The 19,880-nt window shown below is 40.8% G+C and overlaps 1 protein-coding gene across 50 annotated transcripts in view; it reads right to left on the reverse strand.

Annotated features, from left to right (window-relative positions):
• The window catches only part of RIMS2 (regulating synaptic membrane exocytosis 2), a 564,867-nt gene that overhangs the window by 70,303 nt on the left and 474,684 nt on the right, over positions 1-19,880 (reverse strand). For 34 of the 50 annotated variants that reach the window (XM_056111705.1, XM_056111697.1, XM_056111680.1 and 31 more), the window contains one exon: positions 18,863-19,104. The exons of the other annotated variants lie outside the window; for them this stretch is intronic. In XM_056111705.1, the coding sequence (XP_055967680.1) occupies positions 18,863-19,104 (242 nt within the window). The remainder of the gene's footprint in view (positions 1-18,862; positions 19,105-19,880) is intronic. 50 annotated transcript variants of the gene reach the window in all.

Raw genomic sequence — 19,880 nt, forward strand, 5'->3', positions numbered from 1 at the left:
AGATTTATGAATATTCTAAATCTTTCTAAAAATGTTCTAAATCTCTCTGAAATTTCACAGCCTTTTGTACTACTGATATGCTAACATATTTTTTCTTAAAAAAATTTAAAGCTTAAAGGTTTTAATGATAGGAGATGTTAATCATTTCTTTTTAGATAGGTTAATGGTTTGTGTGACTTTTAAAAATAATTTATGTGAAGTTGCAGTGATAGTATAGTGGGTAGGGCATTTGTCTTACATGTGGGCAACCAGGGTTTCATCCCTGGCAATCTATATGGTCCCCTGAGCACTATCAGGAGTAATTCCTGAGTGCAGAGCCAGAAGTAATCCCTAAGCATCACCAGGTGTGACCCAAAGAGTCAAAAAAAAAAAAAGAGGAATAATCTAGTTGGCCAAGCTGTTAGGCAAATATATTAAAGTTGAGAATGTGTAACTCAGGACAGTAAATAGACAAATAGATGAAATCTAAATAGATGAAAGATTACCCACATACATAAAGAACCATAAACCACATTCGTCTTTTTTATGGTAAAGTACAGAACAAAAAGATATAACTGTAAGTAGAATTAAATCTAGACTATAATTTAAGAACTGGGGAAATGTTGTGCTCCCGTATCTGGGGGGAAAAAAGGGTCTTTCTTCAAGGAAGGGCAAAAGTTGTGGGTTTCCAGTCTGGTTAGAGGAAAGGAGCTCTCGGGCTGTTGCCGAAATGGATCTCATCTTTGCCATCTTTCTCATTGTTCATTATATATTTACTACTTAGTTTGAAAACACAGGTAACATACTGTATAAAAAGTTTTTATTATCTTGAACCTCAAGAGAAGAACTTGGCAATCAAGGCAGGTGAACACGCATTCTTAGTCTCTGCATTTTAAAAAAAGAAAAGTAATTTTTAACATATCCAAGTATTATAAGATGAAGAATCTCAATAAAAAAATTTTAAAAAGTAGAACTGATCAAAATGCCCTTTGACAATCATCCAGTGGAGCAGTTTTCCAAGTGAGTGGTGATATGAGCGCTAACTGCTGGGGGCAGCAGGAGGACAAAGGGGACAAAGAAACAAGATATTTCTAATGACAATGGCAGGGGGATGGACAGTACTTGAGGCTCATGGTTGCTACTGTCCTACCTTGGCCTTGGGGAAGTGGGAAGTGGAAATGAAAGATGAGGAAGTGGAAATGCCTTCACCACACTCCCCCCGGGATGAGTTTTTGTGATCATTTCTGGTCTTCACACCTTCCTCTTTTTCAGTACGTTTCAGCCTTACATCACTGTCAGATTCCTCCAAGAGTGATTCCTCACCTCGTACTTCTCTAATAGCACTCATCCCTCTCCCAGTTTCTTGACAACCACAAAGTTTCAAGTAAGTCCTCACAGACCAGAATTAAACTAAAAAATATGGGGCTGGAGAGAAAGCATCGGGGAAGGAACTTGCCTTGCATGCAGTTGACCCTCATTCCATCCCCGGCATTATATAGGCTCCCCTAAGCATACAGCCAGAAGCAAGCCCTGGGCACTGCCGGGTGTGGCCCCCAAATCTAAAAGCACTAAAAATCAAACCCTAAAAAGCAAAATTATTTTTGGTGGTTTTTATACAGAAGACAAGAAAGGAAGTGCTGGAGAGGATGTGGAGACGAGGGGATCTTTTGTACTGAGGATGGGAGTGTAGACTGGAGAAGCCATTGGGAAGCATTCAGAAACAGTGAATTGGTTATTCCACTTCTGGGCATTCATGTGAAAAAATGCAAAAACACCAATTTGAAGTGTGTGTGCACTCCCATGATTATGGCAGCACTGTTTGTAATAGTCAAGAACTGGAAACAAGCAAAGTGCCCCTCTGCAGAATAATGGATAAAAACGTGGTATATAATGACACTGGAATATGATTCAGTTATCAAGAAAGAGAAAACTGTCATTTGCAACAACATTGTTGGACCCGAAGAAGTCAAACTTAGTGACCTAAACCAGAGAAGACCAAACAGCTCATGATTTCACTTATACATGGTGTATAGAGAAAAACTGATGGACTAAGTGAAACAAAAGTAAGCTCTTGGGCTATAAGATAAATCAGTGTCTACCGGACAGGAAGGAGAAAGAGAGGTGGATCAATTAGAACAGAAAGGCTCACACACAGATTTTCAAGAACATGCTCTAATGCAGTGCAACATCAGCTAAAGAAAATACAATGATCCTTTTGCCTGACCACCCATTTTTAAACCAAAAGCTCCAGAAATAACATTCTTAAGTTACTGTTGAACATTACTAAGAGACGGATACGTGTTTCCCTTGCTATAGAAAAAGTTCTGGTTTGGTAATGTAATCACGATGAACTTATATGGAAAAACCATTGACTGTCCCCAGACCAAAAATTGACCACTAAGCCATATCAATAAAAATCGTATGCTTTTGGATAATGTGGAAACCTTACTAAATCATTTCCTCATAATTTCAACTTTACGCTTATTTCTAAGTTAAACAGAACCTACTCTTTCTCCCCACACCCTTTAGACTCAGATCCTACAGAGTTGAATTCAAGTTCCCTTTCAAAAAATCACTTAGCTTTTTATGGTCATTAAACACACTCCCCCCCCCCCCGCCACATACATATACACGCACACTGTAATATTTTCTACCATACAAGAATACAATAGGATCTGCTGAAACTTTATGTGTCAAGTATCCAACAAGAAAGTAAGGGTGTATAGAAATAAGAGCCAATCTACCAGTCAGTGATACATTCTCCTGCCTGGGTACTTTTCTGTCCAGGCAAGTTTTGTAATTATGACTGCATTAAATTATGACTAATCATTATTGCATAAAAATCATACCATTTTATGGTATCTTTCTCAACAAAACATAAATACTAAATGAAAAATTTCCAGGTAGTATAGATCACAGTGTCTATTCCATATTCCTGAGAGATATTTACAGTAGTAATGCTAGGATAAGATGTTAGAAGGGAGTGAATAAAAGTGTCAAGTTAAAACAAAAATATTCATCTTAGAATAAAAAGTTAAAAGGATTTTTCTACTTAGAAGAGCATTAGAGAAGCAAGATGGATGCTGTTTTCATGGTATGCATTCTACTGAGTTTGTTTTACCAAGCAGTTTTCAAACCCAACGGGACAACATACCCACATTTCCCCATATTTTACAAGATTGAGTTATCATTATCCTTAGCAGAATTTTACACGAGTGACCAAGAGCTTTATTGAATTTCCAACAAATACCATCAACAGACTCTTTGGAATTCTTCCTTGTAGGTAACATAACAAGACTCAATTGAATAACACACATCTGGCACCCTTTTAAGAGAGTATGGGGATTTCATTAAAAATAGCCTTTACCTTAAAAATGGCATTTCTATATATTTTCTGATGGTCCAAGACATCAAATCTCACTCATTTTTAATGAAATTAAAAGATTTACTTTCCTTAGCACGTGCACATCTTGTATCACAATTAATTAACTCTTCATGGTTAAGTTATGCATAGTAGGCCTTTACTAGATTATTAGTCTTGGCAATGCTTCCCCCTCTCCCCATTTTCATTTTAAAATAATGTCTAATAAAATAAAGGCCCTCCCGCTGATCATTGATTTGCTCGAGCGGGCCCAGTAACGTCTCCATTGGAGACTTTGCTGTTACTGTGTCTGGCATATCGAATACTCTCGGTAGCTTGCCGGGCTCTCCGAGAGGGGCGGAGGAATTGAACTCGGGTCGGCCATGTTGGCTGCGTGCAAGGCAGACGCCCTACCCGCTGTGCTATCGCTCCAGCCCCAAAATAAAATGAGTTTGATGTTAAATTCAATATAATTTTCTGAGGGGCTGAAGACATGGCACAATAGGCTGGGGTGCATGCTTACATACAGGAGGGATTCAACAAAAAACATCATGTGGTTCCCCAAACAGTTCTAGGAGTAATCTCTGAGTATTCAGCTGGGAGTAGTTCCTGAGCATCACTATGTGTGGTCAAAAATTTTTTTAAACTGCAGTTTTTTAAGGACTAGAGATAGTACAGAGGGTAAGTTCCTTGCCATGCACGCAGCCAAGCCTGATTCAATCCCTATCACTGCATATGATCCTCTGAGCACTCCCAGAAGCGATTCATGAGCACAGTCAGGAATGAGTCCCAATCAAACCTGCTCTACGGTCCCCCCCACCACCAAGGCCAAATATGTAATTTCTTGAGAAATTCTTGTTTGAATAGAATTCTCCTTCTCTAATAATATGAATAGAAGCAATGATAAAAACGCAGTGCTAGCAATGCTGGAGGTCACAAGGATATTAGTTTTGGAGTCTGTCTACCATAAAACTTTTGAATATTAATTTTTCTGATATTGGAGATGGGTAGAATAATGCATAAACTTCCAGTTGTGAAAATTAAATCAACTCATGATATTGGCTCATTATGCCTTTTTAAAATGACAGATGCATTCATTTTTGAATATTCTATTAGAAAAGAAGCTTCCATTTAAATAACTGGTGTGTGTTATCTGATGAGACAGTATCAATTGTGCAAAATGAGCTTCAATTTCCATCTTGCACCTATTCTCAGGAAGCATAACAGGTATAAATAATAATTTTATGATGCATATTTACATTTTTTGAATCTCCTACCTTTTCCATCGTCATCCATTATTACTCTCTATAGTAGGTGGGCTGATCTGCAAAGGCATTCATGCATTACACTTTGGATCAGAAACTAGGACACATTACATGGCAAAAGGCACTCTGCAGATGTACTGAAGGTAAAAAACGTTAGTAACAGTTAATCTGAGTATATGAGTCCTTCAAAGCACAAACTTTCTCTGGATAGAGAGCAATAAAATAGAAGCTCAGAAAAGAAATGCAGAAAAACTTAACTGTACCATTCATGGCTAGCCTGAAAATAAAGCGACTGCAAGCCAAAGAAAATGGGGCTCGATCCCACAAAGGCACAGGCCTGAATGAACTTAGAAATGGAGCCTATCTTGAGTCTTCAGAGGAAAGTTTGCTTTGATAGCAAAAAGTACAGTGAAGGAAAACCAGCCAAGATCACCCAGATCTCTGTCAACCTCAGATGACTTTTAAGGTGCTAAGTTTGCAGTATAGTCTGTTCTGGAAGCTAAAGGAAATGAACGCACCATTGATCCGGCCCTCATCTTTTGAGGTTGACTGCTCATAAAAATCTGTGGTTTGCACAAAATTTGTTTCCAAACAAATGTATGATTTATTATCACTAAATGTTTAATTTGCATATCTGCTTTACTTATCTATTGGGGGTGTGTGGGCTATACCCAGCAGTGCTCAGAGACCACCAGGCTCTTTGCTCAGGAAACCAAATGTGGTGCCAGGAATGGAATTGGACTCAGTTATTAACTCTGCACTATTTACCCAGCTCTTGTGGACCTATTTTATATAACCAGGGTTACATAAACATTTCTTAGGTAAAAAGGGGTGGTGAGTAGGAAAGTTGAAGAGGCTTCTTCAAGGCTTCTTCAAGCCCTGCTCTAAACCAACAAAATCGTCTCTTATTCTTGGTTTCTCTGTCTTTCTTCTTGACAGAACTTTTCCAGCACTGATTTTCATTGCCCCATCCCATCCCATCCCATCAAATCCTGCAATAGCTCATTATTGACAACATTAAAATTATAACTTGTTACCCTGATGTTATTTGCAACCTGGTTGCAATCTCTACTGCTAGACTCACCTCCCCAAATGTGGCGAATACCCTCTGCTCAGCTCTCATCAGAGCTGATTCCTGTATCTTTGGGTTCAATGTTGTTCATGACATGTCTGCTTTGTCTTACCACCTTCACAGCTTGAATATCTGTGGGGCCAAAGGGATAGTACTGCAGGTAAAACGTTTGCCTTACATTTGGGTTTCATTCCTGGTACCCACAGGTACACCGCCAGCAGTGATCCCTGAGCACAGAGTCAGTAGTGTAGCTTCAGAAAGCTGGTTGTGGCCCCGAAGACAATATTACAGACATCTCTATGACCCAAGGTACAGATCAACTGTGTTCTTGGTGTCAGAACAGAAAATGACATTTCCATAGCTACAGTTCTACTAATAAAATGTTAACAAATAGTTAAATTTGTTAGTAATAATATTTACAAGGAGCCATTTATTAATAACCGAGACAATGTTTTATTTATTTATTTTTGCTTTTGGGGCTACACCCGGCCATACACAGGAGCTTCTCCTGGCTCTGCACTCAGGAATTACTCGTGGCAGTGCTCGGGGGACCATATGGGATGCTGGGAATTGAACCCGGGTCGGCCGCGTGCAAGGCAAAAGTCCTACCCGCTGTGCTATTTCTACAGCCCCACCGAGACAATGTTTTAAATGCTTTCATAAGTGATCAACACCATGTGGTAGATTCCATTATTTAGGAAGTTGGATCTGAACCCTAAAACTCTAATACTGGTTTTCTGTATTCTGTTAATACTTCTGTACTAAATATCCTTTGTACTTATGGTTTGTTCTCATCACATCCAAACTTACATATTTTTCCTAGCCTACAACTAATTTCTTGTAGTAGATTTTAAGATCCTTGAGAATAAAAGGTATGAGACAACAGGGATTATATTTTGTCTTCAATAAAACCTATAAATATGCCTTTGATGCAAATAGTTGATTAAAATGCTTCACTAATGACATGAATAAGCATACAATAATATTTACGCTTTAGGGAAATGATTAAAATGCTTTAAGAATCCATTAACCAAATTTTAAATGTGTTATAACACATGTAATATTCATGTTTGGAAAGGGATAGTACAAAATGATTTGCATTTATAGACAGATGTAGATATTTTTTCCTAAAATAGCTTTTAGTGGTTCAATTTTTTGTATGTTTTGTCGCCATACTCAGGAGTGCTGAGGGCTTATTCCTGGTTTTGCACTAATGGTCACTCCTGGCAGGTTCAGGGTACCATCTAGGTAGTGGGGATCTAACCCAGGTTGGATACATATAAGACCTCCAGCCTCACTATTTTTTTCTATAAATAATAAAACAGCAAACAGAATATAAACCAGAATATGAAATAGGAAGTATTTGACATACATTTGTATAATTTACAGATTTTGAAACTTCAGTGTATACCACTTGAACATATTTATGTTCATATTTTATAAACAAGTCTTACAAATTGCATTGTTCATTATAATATTGAGAATTTTGTAGCTATTAATTATTATCATAGGTATCAGAGATGTTAAAAACAAAATATACTTCCTATCCTCAATGGCTAGACTAATGGGATTCAGATACATGTAAGTTTACAAAACATGTCATCAACACACAGATGACTCTTAAGTTTTAAAAACAGGCTTGCAGTTTTATATCATAAAAAGCGTTTCCAACTAAACAACAAGGGTAGAAGAACTATAAAATGGGAAATGGAATCAGTTATTTCTCTGAAGACCTACAAACTCAATTCAAGTTATCCTAAGTCTTCTTGTCTAGTGATAGGACTTTGATTACTACCTGCTGATTATGGCCCATTGATATTCTTCATCTTAACTTATTAGGTGTTGGGAGGATCCCTCAGGAGGGGGGAAGCATGCTGAAAGTAGACTATAGACCAGACATGATTGCCACCTATTGCCTCTTTTGCAAACCACAATGCCCAATAGGAGAGAGAGAACAAAAGGGAATGCCCTGTCACAGAGGCAGGGTGGAATAGGGGGCATGGGGGGGTGGGAGGGATACTGGGATCCGTGGTGGTGGGAAATGGGCACTGGTGGAGGGATGGGTATTTGATCACTTTTAATTTTATTTTTATAATTGTTTATTTTATTTTTATAAAGTTTATTTTATTTTAAAAAAGTAAATAAATTACCAACTTAAAAAAAAACATCTCCAAGGACAACCCCTCTCATATATGCTCAGTTAATTTTTGACAAAGGAACTGAGAGGATGAAACGGAGTAAACACAGTCTCTTCAACAAACAGTGCTGAGAAAACTAGATAACCACATGTAAGAAAATTAAAGCTGGGGGTATGGTGCCGCCAGCAGGTCAATCTGTACCTGTGAAGTGAGTGCATCAGCAGCCTGATGGCACCGTCAGACTGTCAGATACCCCAAAAGTACTGCTGTGCCTTTGGCCAGACCCCAAAAACTTGGGGCCAAGTTTACCAAGAAAGTAAACGGCCTAAAGTTAGGTATGTGGGAGACACACCCACAAACCTCCTCCGGCTCAGCTATATAATTGGAGGCATGGCCTCTCTTGTTCCTAATCGAACTGCTTAACGGCCATGATCCCAGAGACTCAGAAACGAATCTCGGAACCCAAAGGCTTTTGGCAGAAATGCGTCCTGTTCATGCAGTAGGTTACTGGAGCTGGGCCACTCCAGGTGGGAATAGGTTTCGTGCCTTGACCTGTTCCCCTTGGCGGCCCGGTGACCACCATCCTCCAGAGGCCACTGGACAGTCAGGGTTTGGCCTGCAGTGACGAGACACGTGGGACCTCACCAGATGGGGGTGGAACCGGCCCTTTCCTCCCCAACCAAGCAAGACCCTGAGTTGCCACCTACAAACGGCCTCTCTGGCTCCTGATCAATCTGCTTAATGACCATGAACCCAGAGACTCAGAAACAAATCTAGAAACCCAGCAGCTTTTGGCAGAAATGCATCTGGACCGCATACAAGGTAGCCGCTGCCTCAGAGCTTATTGGAAAGCCAGGTACGAATTGGTGGTGACGAGCAACTGCAGTCTCATGGGAAGGGGGGCATTCCCGGCTTGTCCTTCACACCCTACTGAGGTCACGAGTTGCCCTCCACAAACAGCTCTCTGGCATGGCCATGGCTCCAGAGGCAAAAGAACTTAATCCAGAGCCCGGCAGCTTGCGGCAGAAAAGTGAATGGACCATGCATTAAACTACAGTGCCATGCCTCCCCGGGAGGGAAAGGGTGTTGCTCCCTTCCGCCTCCCCCCCCACCCCCCCGTGGCATTTATTGGAAAGAGCTTATTGGAAAGCCAGGTATGAGCTGGCGGTGACAGGGCAACTGCAGTCTCATGGGAAGGGGGGCGGTACTGGTTCGTCCTTCACGCCCTACTGAGGTCACAAGTTGCCCCCCAACGAGTGGCTCTCCGGTACAGCCATAACACCAGACATACAGAAACCAATCTCGTAATTATCTGGATCTTTGCAGAAATCCAAAATTATTATATGATCCTCATAACCAGCTATAGAAAACAAAGTATTTCACAATGCCTTTTCAGCAATTCTGATTGTTGGGGGGGGGGGGGGAATACTAAACAATCATGGTGCATCTTTTGTTGAAATAATGAATGTAATCAATGTAGAGAATAGTTAAGTGGAAATCATCTCCCTCACAGTCATTGGGAGGGCTGGGGGGTATATGGGAGTTCTTGATGGTGAAAAATGAGTACTGGTGAAGGAAGAGGTGTTTGATCATTGTTTGACTGAGACTTAAACCTGAAAGCTTAGTAACTTTTCCCACAGTGATTCAATAAATAAATATAAGAAGAAAAATAAACTGTGGAAAAAAAGTAAGGTTGGGTTCATTCCCAAATCAATCAGCTAATCAGTGGCTGAATAAATGGCAGTACTCCTACATAATAAAAAAGAAAAAAGAAAAAGAAAATTAAAGCTAAATCCTTATCTCACACCTTACACAAAAGTCAATTCAAAGTGGATCAAACACCTTTGAGATTTTATCAGAATCTATAAAGTATACTTTATAGAGGAAAATACAGGCCGGGCACTTCAAGATCTGGACCTCAAAAGTATCTTCAATGATACAGTGCCACTGGCAAAGGCAACAGAATAAATCACGATCACGACGATCACGACCATCCTATTATTCGTTGATTGCCTTGAGCAGGCCCCAGTAATGTCTCCTTCGACCTAGCCCTGAGATTTTTAAAAAAGTGCCATATTCAAGGCTCTTTCAGAGTTAGGGGAATGAGACCCATCATTGTTACTGGTATTTGGCATATTGGGTATGCCAAATCAACTAGCTCTGAAAATGGATGGCGCTGGAGCATCGGGCCCATACCCGGCCGTTGCTGGCAGTAGGTGACGCATGAGAGGGGGATGGAAGCGCCTTGAGTACGGGGTCCACGCTCTGGAAAAAAAAACAGAATAAAAAAATCTAAAAAATGGAACTACATAAAATTAAAGAGTTCCTGCATGGCAAAAGAAACAAAGGCTAAAAGTTACCCATCTATCTGATATGTTGAATGCAACTATTTTCTCCTATTCAGTTGCATTCAACATATCAGATAGAGGGTTAATATCCAGGATATATAAAGTACTCACAAAGATCAACAATAAAAAAATCAAAAAATGGGGAATGGAAAAGAACATTTCTGTAAGGAAGGCCAAAGATGGGCCAACAGGCACATGAAAAAGTGTTCATTAGGGAAAAGTCTAAATCAAGACAACAATGAGATGTCATCTCATTCTAGTAAGAAAGACACATATCAAAAATTCTGTAAATACCCTGTTCTGGCAGCGAGGTGGTGGGTAGTGGTGTTGAAGAAGGGACTCTCAGCCACTGCTAGTGGAAATCTGCCTTCTTGGAAAAGAGGATGGTGATGACTCAGTAAACTAAGAATTGAGCTGCCATATGACTCAGAAATTCCACTTCCGGCTATCTACTTCCAGGAAACAAAGACAATCAAAAAGACATATGCAAACCAAGGGCTGGAGCAATAGCAAGATAGCACAGCAGTAGGGCATTTGCGTTGCATGCGGCTGGCCCAACCAAGTCAGGTTCAATTTCTCCGCCCCTCTCAGAGAGCCCGGTAAGCTACCGAGAGTATCTCGCCTGCACGGCAAAGCCTGGCAAGCTACCCGTGACGTATTCAATATGCCAAACACAGTAACAACAAGTCTCAAAATGGAGACATTACCAGGCGCGCTCGAGCAAATTGATGAACAACGGGAGGACAGTGCTACAGTGTATACCATTATTCACTGCAGCACTTAGTGCAATAGCCAAGACAGGTATATAAGTTGACTATGAAGATGTGGTATATATAAACAATGGAATACTATGCAGCTGTAAGGAAGCACAAAATTATGCAATTTGCTGCTACATGGATGGAACTGGAAGATATGTTAAATGAAGTGAGCCAAAAGAAGGACAAACATATGATGATCTCATTTATGTATGGTAGATAGAATAACAGGTTGAGGAAAAGCAATGTTTTAATGGGGAGAGGGGAGATGCTGAGATCATCACTGGTCAGAGTATAGGGAGAAGAGCAGAGAAGGAAGGGAACTGCAGAGGGAAGAAGAGATAGATGGGAAGCAGTGGGGAGCAGGGGTCTAGGGGCTCAGAGTACACCAGTGGTGGAAAGGAGTGGTACTGAATATCCAAACCACAGCGTCTGCATTTATTCATGTCTTTTGGCTCACACTTGGCTGTGCTCAGGGATTCCTCCTGGCTCTGCTATCATAGATGAGGAACTGTTCGATTGTAGTTCTAATCATTTTAGGATTAACATTGGGCTGTCCTTTCTCCTCCCGCGGAGAGCTAATGCTAACTGAGTTACACCCACTACAGTGCTCTAGGGGGTACACCCAATTCCACAGGGCACTCCCAATCCTCCATGTTTATCTTCAACTTCTTCTTTGTGTCCTACTCCCCCCATCTCTTAGTCACAAATATCTCCAAATCAGACATGCTAACTTGTAGAGTCAAAACTTTTGATGGTGCTGGATTTTGTTTATGTACTTGAAATATTTGCTTTTCTCTTTTCTTTGTGCCCATAAATTTACATAGTTTTATTTTAGAGCAATGTCCTTTTTGAATAGACACAGGTACACAGTTAATGCTATGCTTTTGTAAAAAGGGAGTTAATTGACTCTGAAAAATACTAACTCCTGGGAATCAGTCATCTTGACTTGACTTAAGCCTCAGTTGCCCTTAGATTGACCTTAATTCCTTACACTGCAAAATGTGGGTCCCATGAAGGGACTCGGATGGATCCAGGGCAAGCCATAAGCTATCCTGGCTTCAATATGGGACAGCTTAAGGGCCACAAGAAGTATACTAGGCTAAGAGCATGGTTATGAAACAAGCTTTGTCATGACTCAAAAGAAGTAACTGAAAATAACCTGACCTGCGGACTGTAGTCTGGGAAATAGTGAGATGTCCCCAGGAAAAGCCATCCTTTACCAGGAGTAAGATAAGCTTCTAAGGTATAGATAAAAGTCTATATCTTTTACTGTGTTTATACAAAATGACTAGAAATATTATTAAGAAATAAATTTAATATGATTGTTTAAATGGATTACCAGTAAAGAAAAGGAGAAAATAATATGGCCCTAGATGAAATGTATCCCTAGGTGGTTCTTCTAGGAGTTTAGAGCCCTGAAGCTCCTTGGGTGGAATGCCGGCCTTGGACAGATCTCCTCAAGAGTTTCCGCTGAAGGAGGTGCTTTACATCCGTTCCTGTTAATATTTAACTATACCTATGTGTAATTGCTGTCACTCAGCCCATCACAATTTCTCTATAATAATCCTGATTGATTGATAAAGTTGCCACTGATTAACAGCCTGTGGACCTGTTTTTTTGTCCACCAGCTGGGAGGATGGCTATTGGTCATGAACACACCAGGGGACTCTGGTCATCACAGGATAGTGATTCAAACACCTGGCACTCAAGTTGGGACTGGACAACTGGTGCCTGAACAGGGACCAGATAAGGGACCGTATGGGCTGACAGAAACTGAACCTGGGTTGGCTGTGTGATAAGCAAGTGCCTGACTGTTGTACTCTTTGGTCCCCAGTGTTTATTTATTATTTTTGTTTTGGGGCTTCGAGCCCGCACGGCAGAGCCTGGTAAGCTCCCCGTGACGTATTCCATATGCCAGACACAGTAACAACAAAGTCTCCAATGGAGACGTTACTGGGCCCGCTCGAGCAAATCGATGATCAATGGGAGGGCCTTTACTTACTTACTTACTTACTTACTTGGGGCTTCACTCAGCTCAGGGCTGACTCCTGGCTCTGCCCTGAAGGGTCACTCCTCAGAGGCTTGGGGAACCATATGGGGTTCTGAGGATTGAACCCGGGTAGGCTGTATGCATGGCAAGTGCTCAACCTGTTATACTATTGCTCTGGTCTCCTGATACTTTTATAATGATGACTGCCTATTTAAAAATTGAAAGCATTATGGGATATAACTGATAGAATGATAAGCCTACAACGGAATACTTGCAGACCTTCACATAAAGTGAAGATCAAGTGAAAAATAAAAGATAAAGTGAAAAATCAAGAGAATACTAACTAAATATTTAAAACTGAAAAAAATTTAGTTGAGATTTTTTGGTTTAAGATATGCTACTCATTATATATTATGTCTAAATAAAGAGCCTAGTGTAAGGTCCACCATTAAAAAATGAATTTATTATTTTTGATGCTATCACATAATTGATCAAATGAGATACTAAAATTGAAAATTTTATTTTTAAAAACTGTTGGAGCTGAAAATTTTTCTTAAGAGATAAAAAAAGATTACTTGAAACCCATACACATATAAACACAAATATTGAATCTAGATATCTACTTAAAGTTTAGAGTCAAATAATTACAAAACAACCCCTGTTGGCTATTCTTCAGTTAAACTCAGGTTTTTAAATGAAGAATATGTTGTATTCTGTTGTCAATAGGTCAAACATTTTTGGTGGAAAAATAGAAAAAAGTATGTATTTCAAGAAAAAATAAAATTTTTATTTTGGTTTTGGTGCCACACCCAGTGGTGCTCAATGCTGACTCCCAGTTCTGCACACAGGGGTCACACCTGGGTGGCCTGGGGAACTATATGTGGTGCCAGGTATTACACCTGGGTCAGCAGCATGCAAGGTAAATGCCCTACCCACTGTACTACTGTAATGGTTTATGAAAAATGAAATTTTTAACCAATAAAATGTCATAGAAAATTAATAATGATAATAAAAACTATTTTCTACTATCACATATTTACAGGAAGAAGCCATAATATCACTGTCACTGTCCTCCCATTGTTCCTCAATTTGCTCGAGTGGGCCCAGTAATGTCTCCATTTTGAGACTTGTTACTGAGCTTGGCGTATTGAATACGTCACGGGTAGCTTGCCAGGCTTTGCAGGGCGGGCGAGATACTCTCCATAGCTTGCCGGGGTCTCTGAGAGGGGTGGAGGAATCGAATCCAGATCAGCCGGGCTGGCTGTGTGCAAGGCAAACACCCTACTGCTGTGCTACTGCACCAGCCAGAGCCATAATATAAGAAGAAATAAGACTGCATTGGTTAACCTGCTAATATCATAATGATTTTGATGGTAAAAACATATACATATATACACACACTCATAAAAGAAAGCCAAGTTCATATTAAGAAATTTCAGTGTATTGTCAACAGATCTGTGCTTTTTAGAAAACATACAGCCATGGAAGATTTTATGGTATATTTCAGCTGTGACTATAAAGACAATTCTTTTCTTGCAATCTTCTCTACTCCTGGTTTCTGCGGTGTAATTCTCTCATAGTTTTTCTTCATCATCATTCTTCCTTGGTCTCCTTCATGGGCTCCTCTTCCTCTGCCTAAATCTAAAGTTGCTCCTCTTCCATAGGATGATTCCTTAACCTCCTGTTCTTTTTATCTAGAGTGTTCTTGGACAATCTTAGCCATGCTCATGGTTGTAAGCATCACATAAACCAGGACTTCTTAAACTTTTTTCATTTGCAAGCACTTTTTACCCAAGACACTTTACATAACCTCAGATATATACATATATATATATACATACATATATATGCATCCATCCATATATACCTACATATATATGTACACACATATGTGTATATATACACATATAATAGTTATACAGATCAAACATTTTCTGATGATATATCATAAATCAAGTTATTTTAAAAACAGTTTTAAAAACAGATACATGAATCCTTGGGTTAAAGAGAACTCCACATGCTAGAACTCCAGCTTTGCCTGCAGGAGGCCCAGGTCAGATTCCTGGCATCATTATGTTCCTCTGAGCACCACAAGGAGGACCTACAGAAGGCCCCATGCACACCAGGTGTGGTCCAAATATACCGTAGCACTATCCTACCATTGTTCATCGATTTGCTCGAGAGGGCACCAGTAACGTCTCAACAAATTGTGAGACTTGTTGTTACTGTTTTTGGTATATCGAATACGTCACGGGGAGCTTGCCAGGCTTTGCCGTGCGGGCAAGATACTCTCGGTAGCTTGCCGGGCTCTCCGAGACGGGTGGAGGAATCGAACCTGGGTCGCCCAGGTTGGCTGCGTGCAAGGCAAACGCCCTACCTGCTGTGCTATCGCTCCAGCCTGGTCCAAATATAAAGAAAGGAAAATGAAAAGTACTGGGACCTTTTAATACTGTAACCACCCACAGTTTAGAAGCTAGGATTTAAACTAATATTTCCCAAAGGTGGAAATAAAACACCCTGGAGTGCAGCTGCAGGGAGGTACTTTGGGTGCAATGGGAGCACCTCCTGTTTGTTTGCTTAAAGAACACAGATTTCCAGGGGTGCACTGAAGAGTTTTTTTTAATGGGGTGATAGGAAAAATAAATGTGGGAGTCTTGAGCAAACTTTCTAATGCTCAGGTTTGTGTCTCTGAGCCGGGTGTTAGCTTCAGAAATGTTTAGTTAAATATATCTTAGACATTTCTACTTGGAGGTTTGCAAATAGCTCAAATTCAAAATTAAAGGATTCTGAATCTTAAATTAATCCCAAATGAATTCTAAATTAAAGGATTCTCTACATATTCCCTCAATTTATTACTCCCTTGGTACTTTGATAAGCTCTTTGGTATTGTTTTAGGTACAGGGGCACAGGTGCACTCCTGGCAGTGCTGGGGAACCCCATGTGATGTGGCGGGTTGAACCGAGATTGGCTTCATATCATACAAGTACTTTAAGCCTTAAACTATCTCTCTAGCCCTCCGATAGTCTTTACCAATGCTGCAGTCCAAGCCAGAAATAAGAGAACCATCTGAGAATTCCCTCTCCACCTCTAATAGCCAACCAGCTGTCAAGCCAGGTGCCACCTAAAAATTTTACTGTTAAAAGCTTCCCTGACTCTCTCCTTCCCTTGCTTATATTTACAACTAAGAGCCTGACTTAGTTCAACAGCTCATCTTTTATCTGAATGCATCACTGTCAATTCTACATTTTATTTTTACTGGATTTTGACCTATATTTAATTCTTTAGTAAAGTCCACTTCAAGGAAAGGCTTGATAAATTTGTTTTCTTATTTATCATGCTAATTTGATCCTAACCATCAACTTTCCACCTATACATTAATAACAAAAATGTATAACAAAACAACGAAACCCCTCTGTGATCTGATCTGATTCTATAGGCATCATCTTGACCACATTCAGAGTGATACCAATGGTTAAAATCAGGCCTTAAACACTCATCAGTCCTCAACACGTCAAGCCTCCCTGCCTTTGCGTCTCCTGGTGTCTAGGCAGAGTACCTTCTAAGAGTGCTTACCTGCTCAGCAGAGACTTTTCTTTTGAGTATTACTTGCTTCAGTAATTCTTCCTGGGGGTACTGGATGGACCAATGGCCTTGCCTAGAGAAGTCCACTTACCTCCTGCCATGTGGCCATAAAGAATCTGCCCAAGTATCTGTTTTCTCTAATTACCAGCAATTCTTGTTATAAATAATTTCTGACTCATCTTTATTTTCCATGTGCCTGGCATACAACATGGCAAGGGCTTAAGGGCAATCAAAATACCCAGAATCAATTATGCCAATTTGCTAACACAGCATGAACTATCTAACTTGTAAGTCTTAATGTCCATTTGAATCTCCTAACTTATAAAAATTGCATAGATTTTATTTGGAGGGAGGAATTTTTGTTTTACTGGTACTTGCAGGTTTGAAAGACAGAAAAAAAAACAATGACTAAAGCTTTAACAGCTTAACAAATTTTATAACAACCTTTTAATTTCAAAAGTTCAATATCTCCCTTAGTAACATAAATTATGAATAAATATTTGCCATTTCAAAATCATATGATCTCTATGATCAGAAATTAATTTCTGAATTCTGTATTAAATGCTGTGCGGGCAGTTGGTGGCTTGCCGGGCTCTCCAAGAGGAGTGGAGGAATTAAACCTGGTTTGGCCGTGTGCAAGACAAATGCCCAACCCACTGTGCTATCACGTATCCCGCCCACATGGCAAAGGCTGGCAAGCTACTCGTGATGTATTTGATATGCAAAAAAGAGTAACAATAAGGTGGCTGGAGCAATAGCACAGCGAGTAGGGTGTTTGCCTTGCATGCGGCTGACCAGGGTTTGATTCCCAGCATCCCATTATAGTCCCTCAAGCACCACCAGGAATAATTCCTGAGTGCAGAGCAAGAGTAACCCCTGTGCATTGCCAGGTGTGACCCAAGAAGCAAAAAAAAAAAAGAGTAACAACAAGTCTCACAATGGAGACGTTACTGGTGCCCGCTTGAGCAAATAGACGAACAAGGGGAGGACAGTACTACAGTGCAGTGCTACAGTATTAAATGCAAAAGATAACATTATAAAACAACAAAGTGAAGGGCGGAGAAGATAGTTCAAAGTTTTGAGCAAATACTTGGCATGTGATGGCTCAAGGAGGTGATTCTCTGCACTGCAGAAGTTCCAGGAGCCCCACTAACTATGGCCCTGAGATCCTCCAACAAGTGCTGTTTAGTCCTGGGCCTGAGTACTAAACTGGGAAGCTTATACAATAAGACTGGGGCCTCTGGGCCTGCTCAGGAGCTCCCTCACCCACCAAAAACTCATTAAAAATTCCTATTATAACAACCATGATAAACCTAATGGGTTTCCACCCTGGTTTAAGGCACACCATCAAGTCATGATTTGAATATAATATTATTATATGAAACCCAAATGACAGGATCACAATAACACTTGGAAAAATCAGGATTAGCTGGGTCCAGGAATGAACATATACTGCAATGTTTTTGTGTGGTAGATTTGTATTCTGGCTTCTGTGTACAAGGACCCCAGCATTTGAACAGTAATCAGATTTAATTCATTTGCCTATAATTTATTTCCTGTAAAAGAGGCAACATATTATAAGCTTTTGTTTGCCTAAGTAGAAGATATGCTATTATTTCCAAGATACCAGGGATAAATGTTTAATTATCGATATCCATTTGAAAAAAAAAAGGCATTGTTTGACTCACAAATTTCTTAATTGCTAACAGTGGCTTTTCCGAGTAGGAGTGTTGCATCCCATTTATTTCTGCAGATGTGATTTAGAAACTGAATTTTAAAGTAGCAGAGCCTCAAAATATCTTCACTATCAGCAGAAAGCCCTCCTTCCCCGCGGCTGAAGGATACTGCTGCATGTAGTTTTACCAGGGAACTAAAAGCGGCCTTGAGAAAACTGGCTGCGAATGAACTGAAAAAGAAGCGAGGCCATCAGGAGCACTTCCTTCCCACGGAACTGGCCATCTCGTCCGCAGCTGGTGACTTGGCTGAGAAGGGAAATGAATTGGGCTGGTTGCAATGGGAGGATCCTAAAGGAAAGGAATGATGAGGCAACTCAGCGTTCATCCCTCAACCAAGGCTCAGTCAGTGAGAAACTGGAGGTGGTGGGGGGCTCTGGGCTGAACTGCCCCCCTGGAAAGGAAATTCTGGAAGGGCCTCTCAACTCCAGTGGCCAAGGGTGCCCTTGCTGCAGCTTCCTTCATCCCTGAAAAGCAAAGTCACTGGATTTTCAGAAAGATTGAGTAGTTTCCAAGGACCCTAGCCCTCAGGAGCAGGTTGCCGGCCACACAGCCCTGCAAGAAAACGAGCACAAGAGGACACAGAGTTTGATGACCACGCAGACACGAGGTGGGAAGGAACGCAGAAATGCCTACCGGTCTGGCTGAGCTGGGACGCGCTTCGGCTCTTCCGAGAGAGGCCCACGATAGCTACCATTTTGGCCCCAATGCTCGAGTGACGCTTCTTGCCGCTGGTGCCCAGGGTGCCCACGGCGGTGTCCGACTGGCTGCCGTCATTCTTCTCCAGCGAGCACATGTCTCCACTGATGCTGGTGCTTTTGGTCATGTTCTTCCCTGAAATGCCCATTTGTCTGCTTTGCATTTTGGAGGTAAAGACACTGCCAGCCGGTGGGGCATTAAAAGTGAGGGCAGAAGTGAAAAGGAGAAAGACAGAAAAGGTATTTTAGATGAAAGGTTGGCAACAGAGTTCAGTTAGTTCACTGAGGGGCCAAATTGTTAGGATTTAAACATTTCAGTCATCTGGAGTTTGAATGGACTCTAATTCAGGACCAACCTTAATCTCGCTATGCAAAATCAGATTTAGGATTTAGGATTTCTCTCTCTGCCTCTCTCTTTCTGTGGAGATGCTGGAGACCCAACATGGGTCTCATACGTGCCAAAGGATTTCATTTCTAATTTTAAAAAAATGAGTGGTGCTCACATCTGGCTGTGTCAAAGTGCCAGAGGTCACTTTTGGTGGTACTTAGGGTCCATGTGGTCCCTGAGGTTGATCCTGGGGTTCCTGGATGCAAAGCATGCACCCCATCCCTCAGAGCCTCTCTTTGACTCCCCAATCCAGGATTATTTTCTGGTTGTAAAATTTGGGAAGTGGACACTGGTTAAGGGACTTGCCATGGAAAAGAAAATTTATAAAAAATAGTGGCTTTTCTAGCAGTGCAAAATGTGCTTAAAGGGAGACAGTCAACATGAAGACGTTTCTAAAACTACTCATCTCAAATTTGCTTTACTATTTATTGTCTTTAAAAAGTAGAGAGTAGGAAAAATATTTGGGAGAGTTGTGGGTCACCTGGGGTCTTGGGGATACTCCTGACTGAGTTCTCAGGGTATAGCTCCTGGAGGTGCTCGGGAACCAGGTAATTCCGGGGGGGGGGGG

The sequence above is a fragment of the Sorex fumeus genome, unplaced genomic scaffold (genome assembly GCF_029834395.1).
Source record: "Sorex fumeus unplaced genomic scaffold, SorFum_2.1 ptg000002l, whole genome shotgun sequence".
Taxonomy (NCBI): Eukaryota; Metazoa; Chordata; class Mammalia; order Eulipotyphla; family Soricidae; genus Sorex; species Sorex fumeus.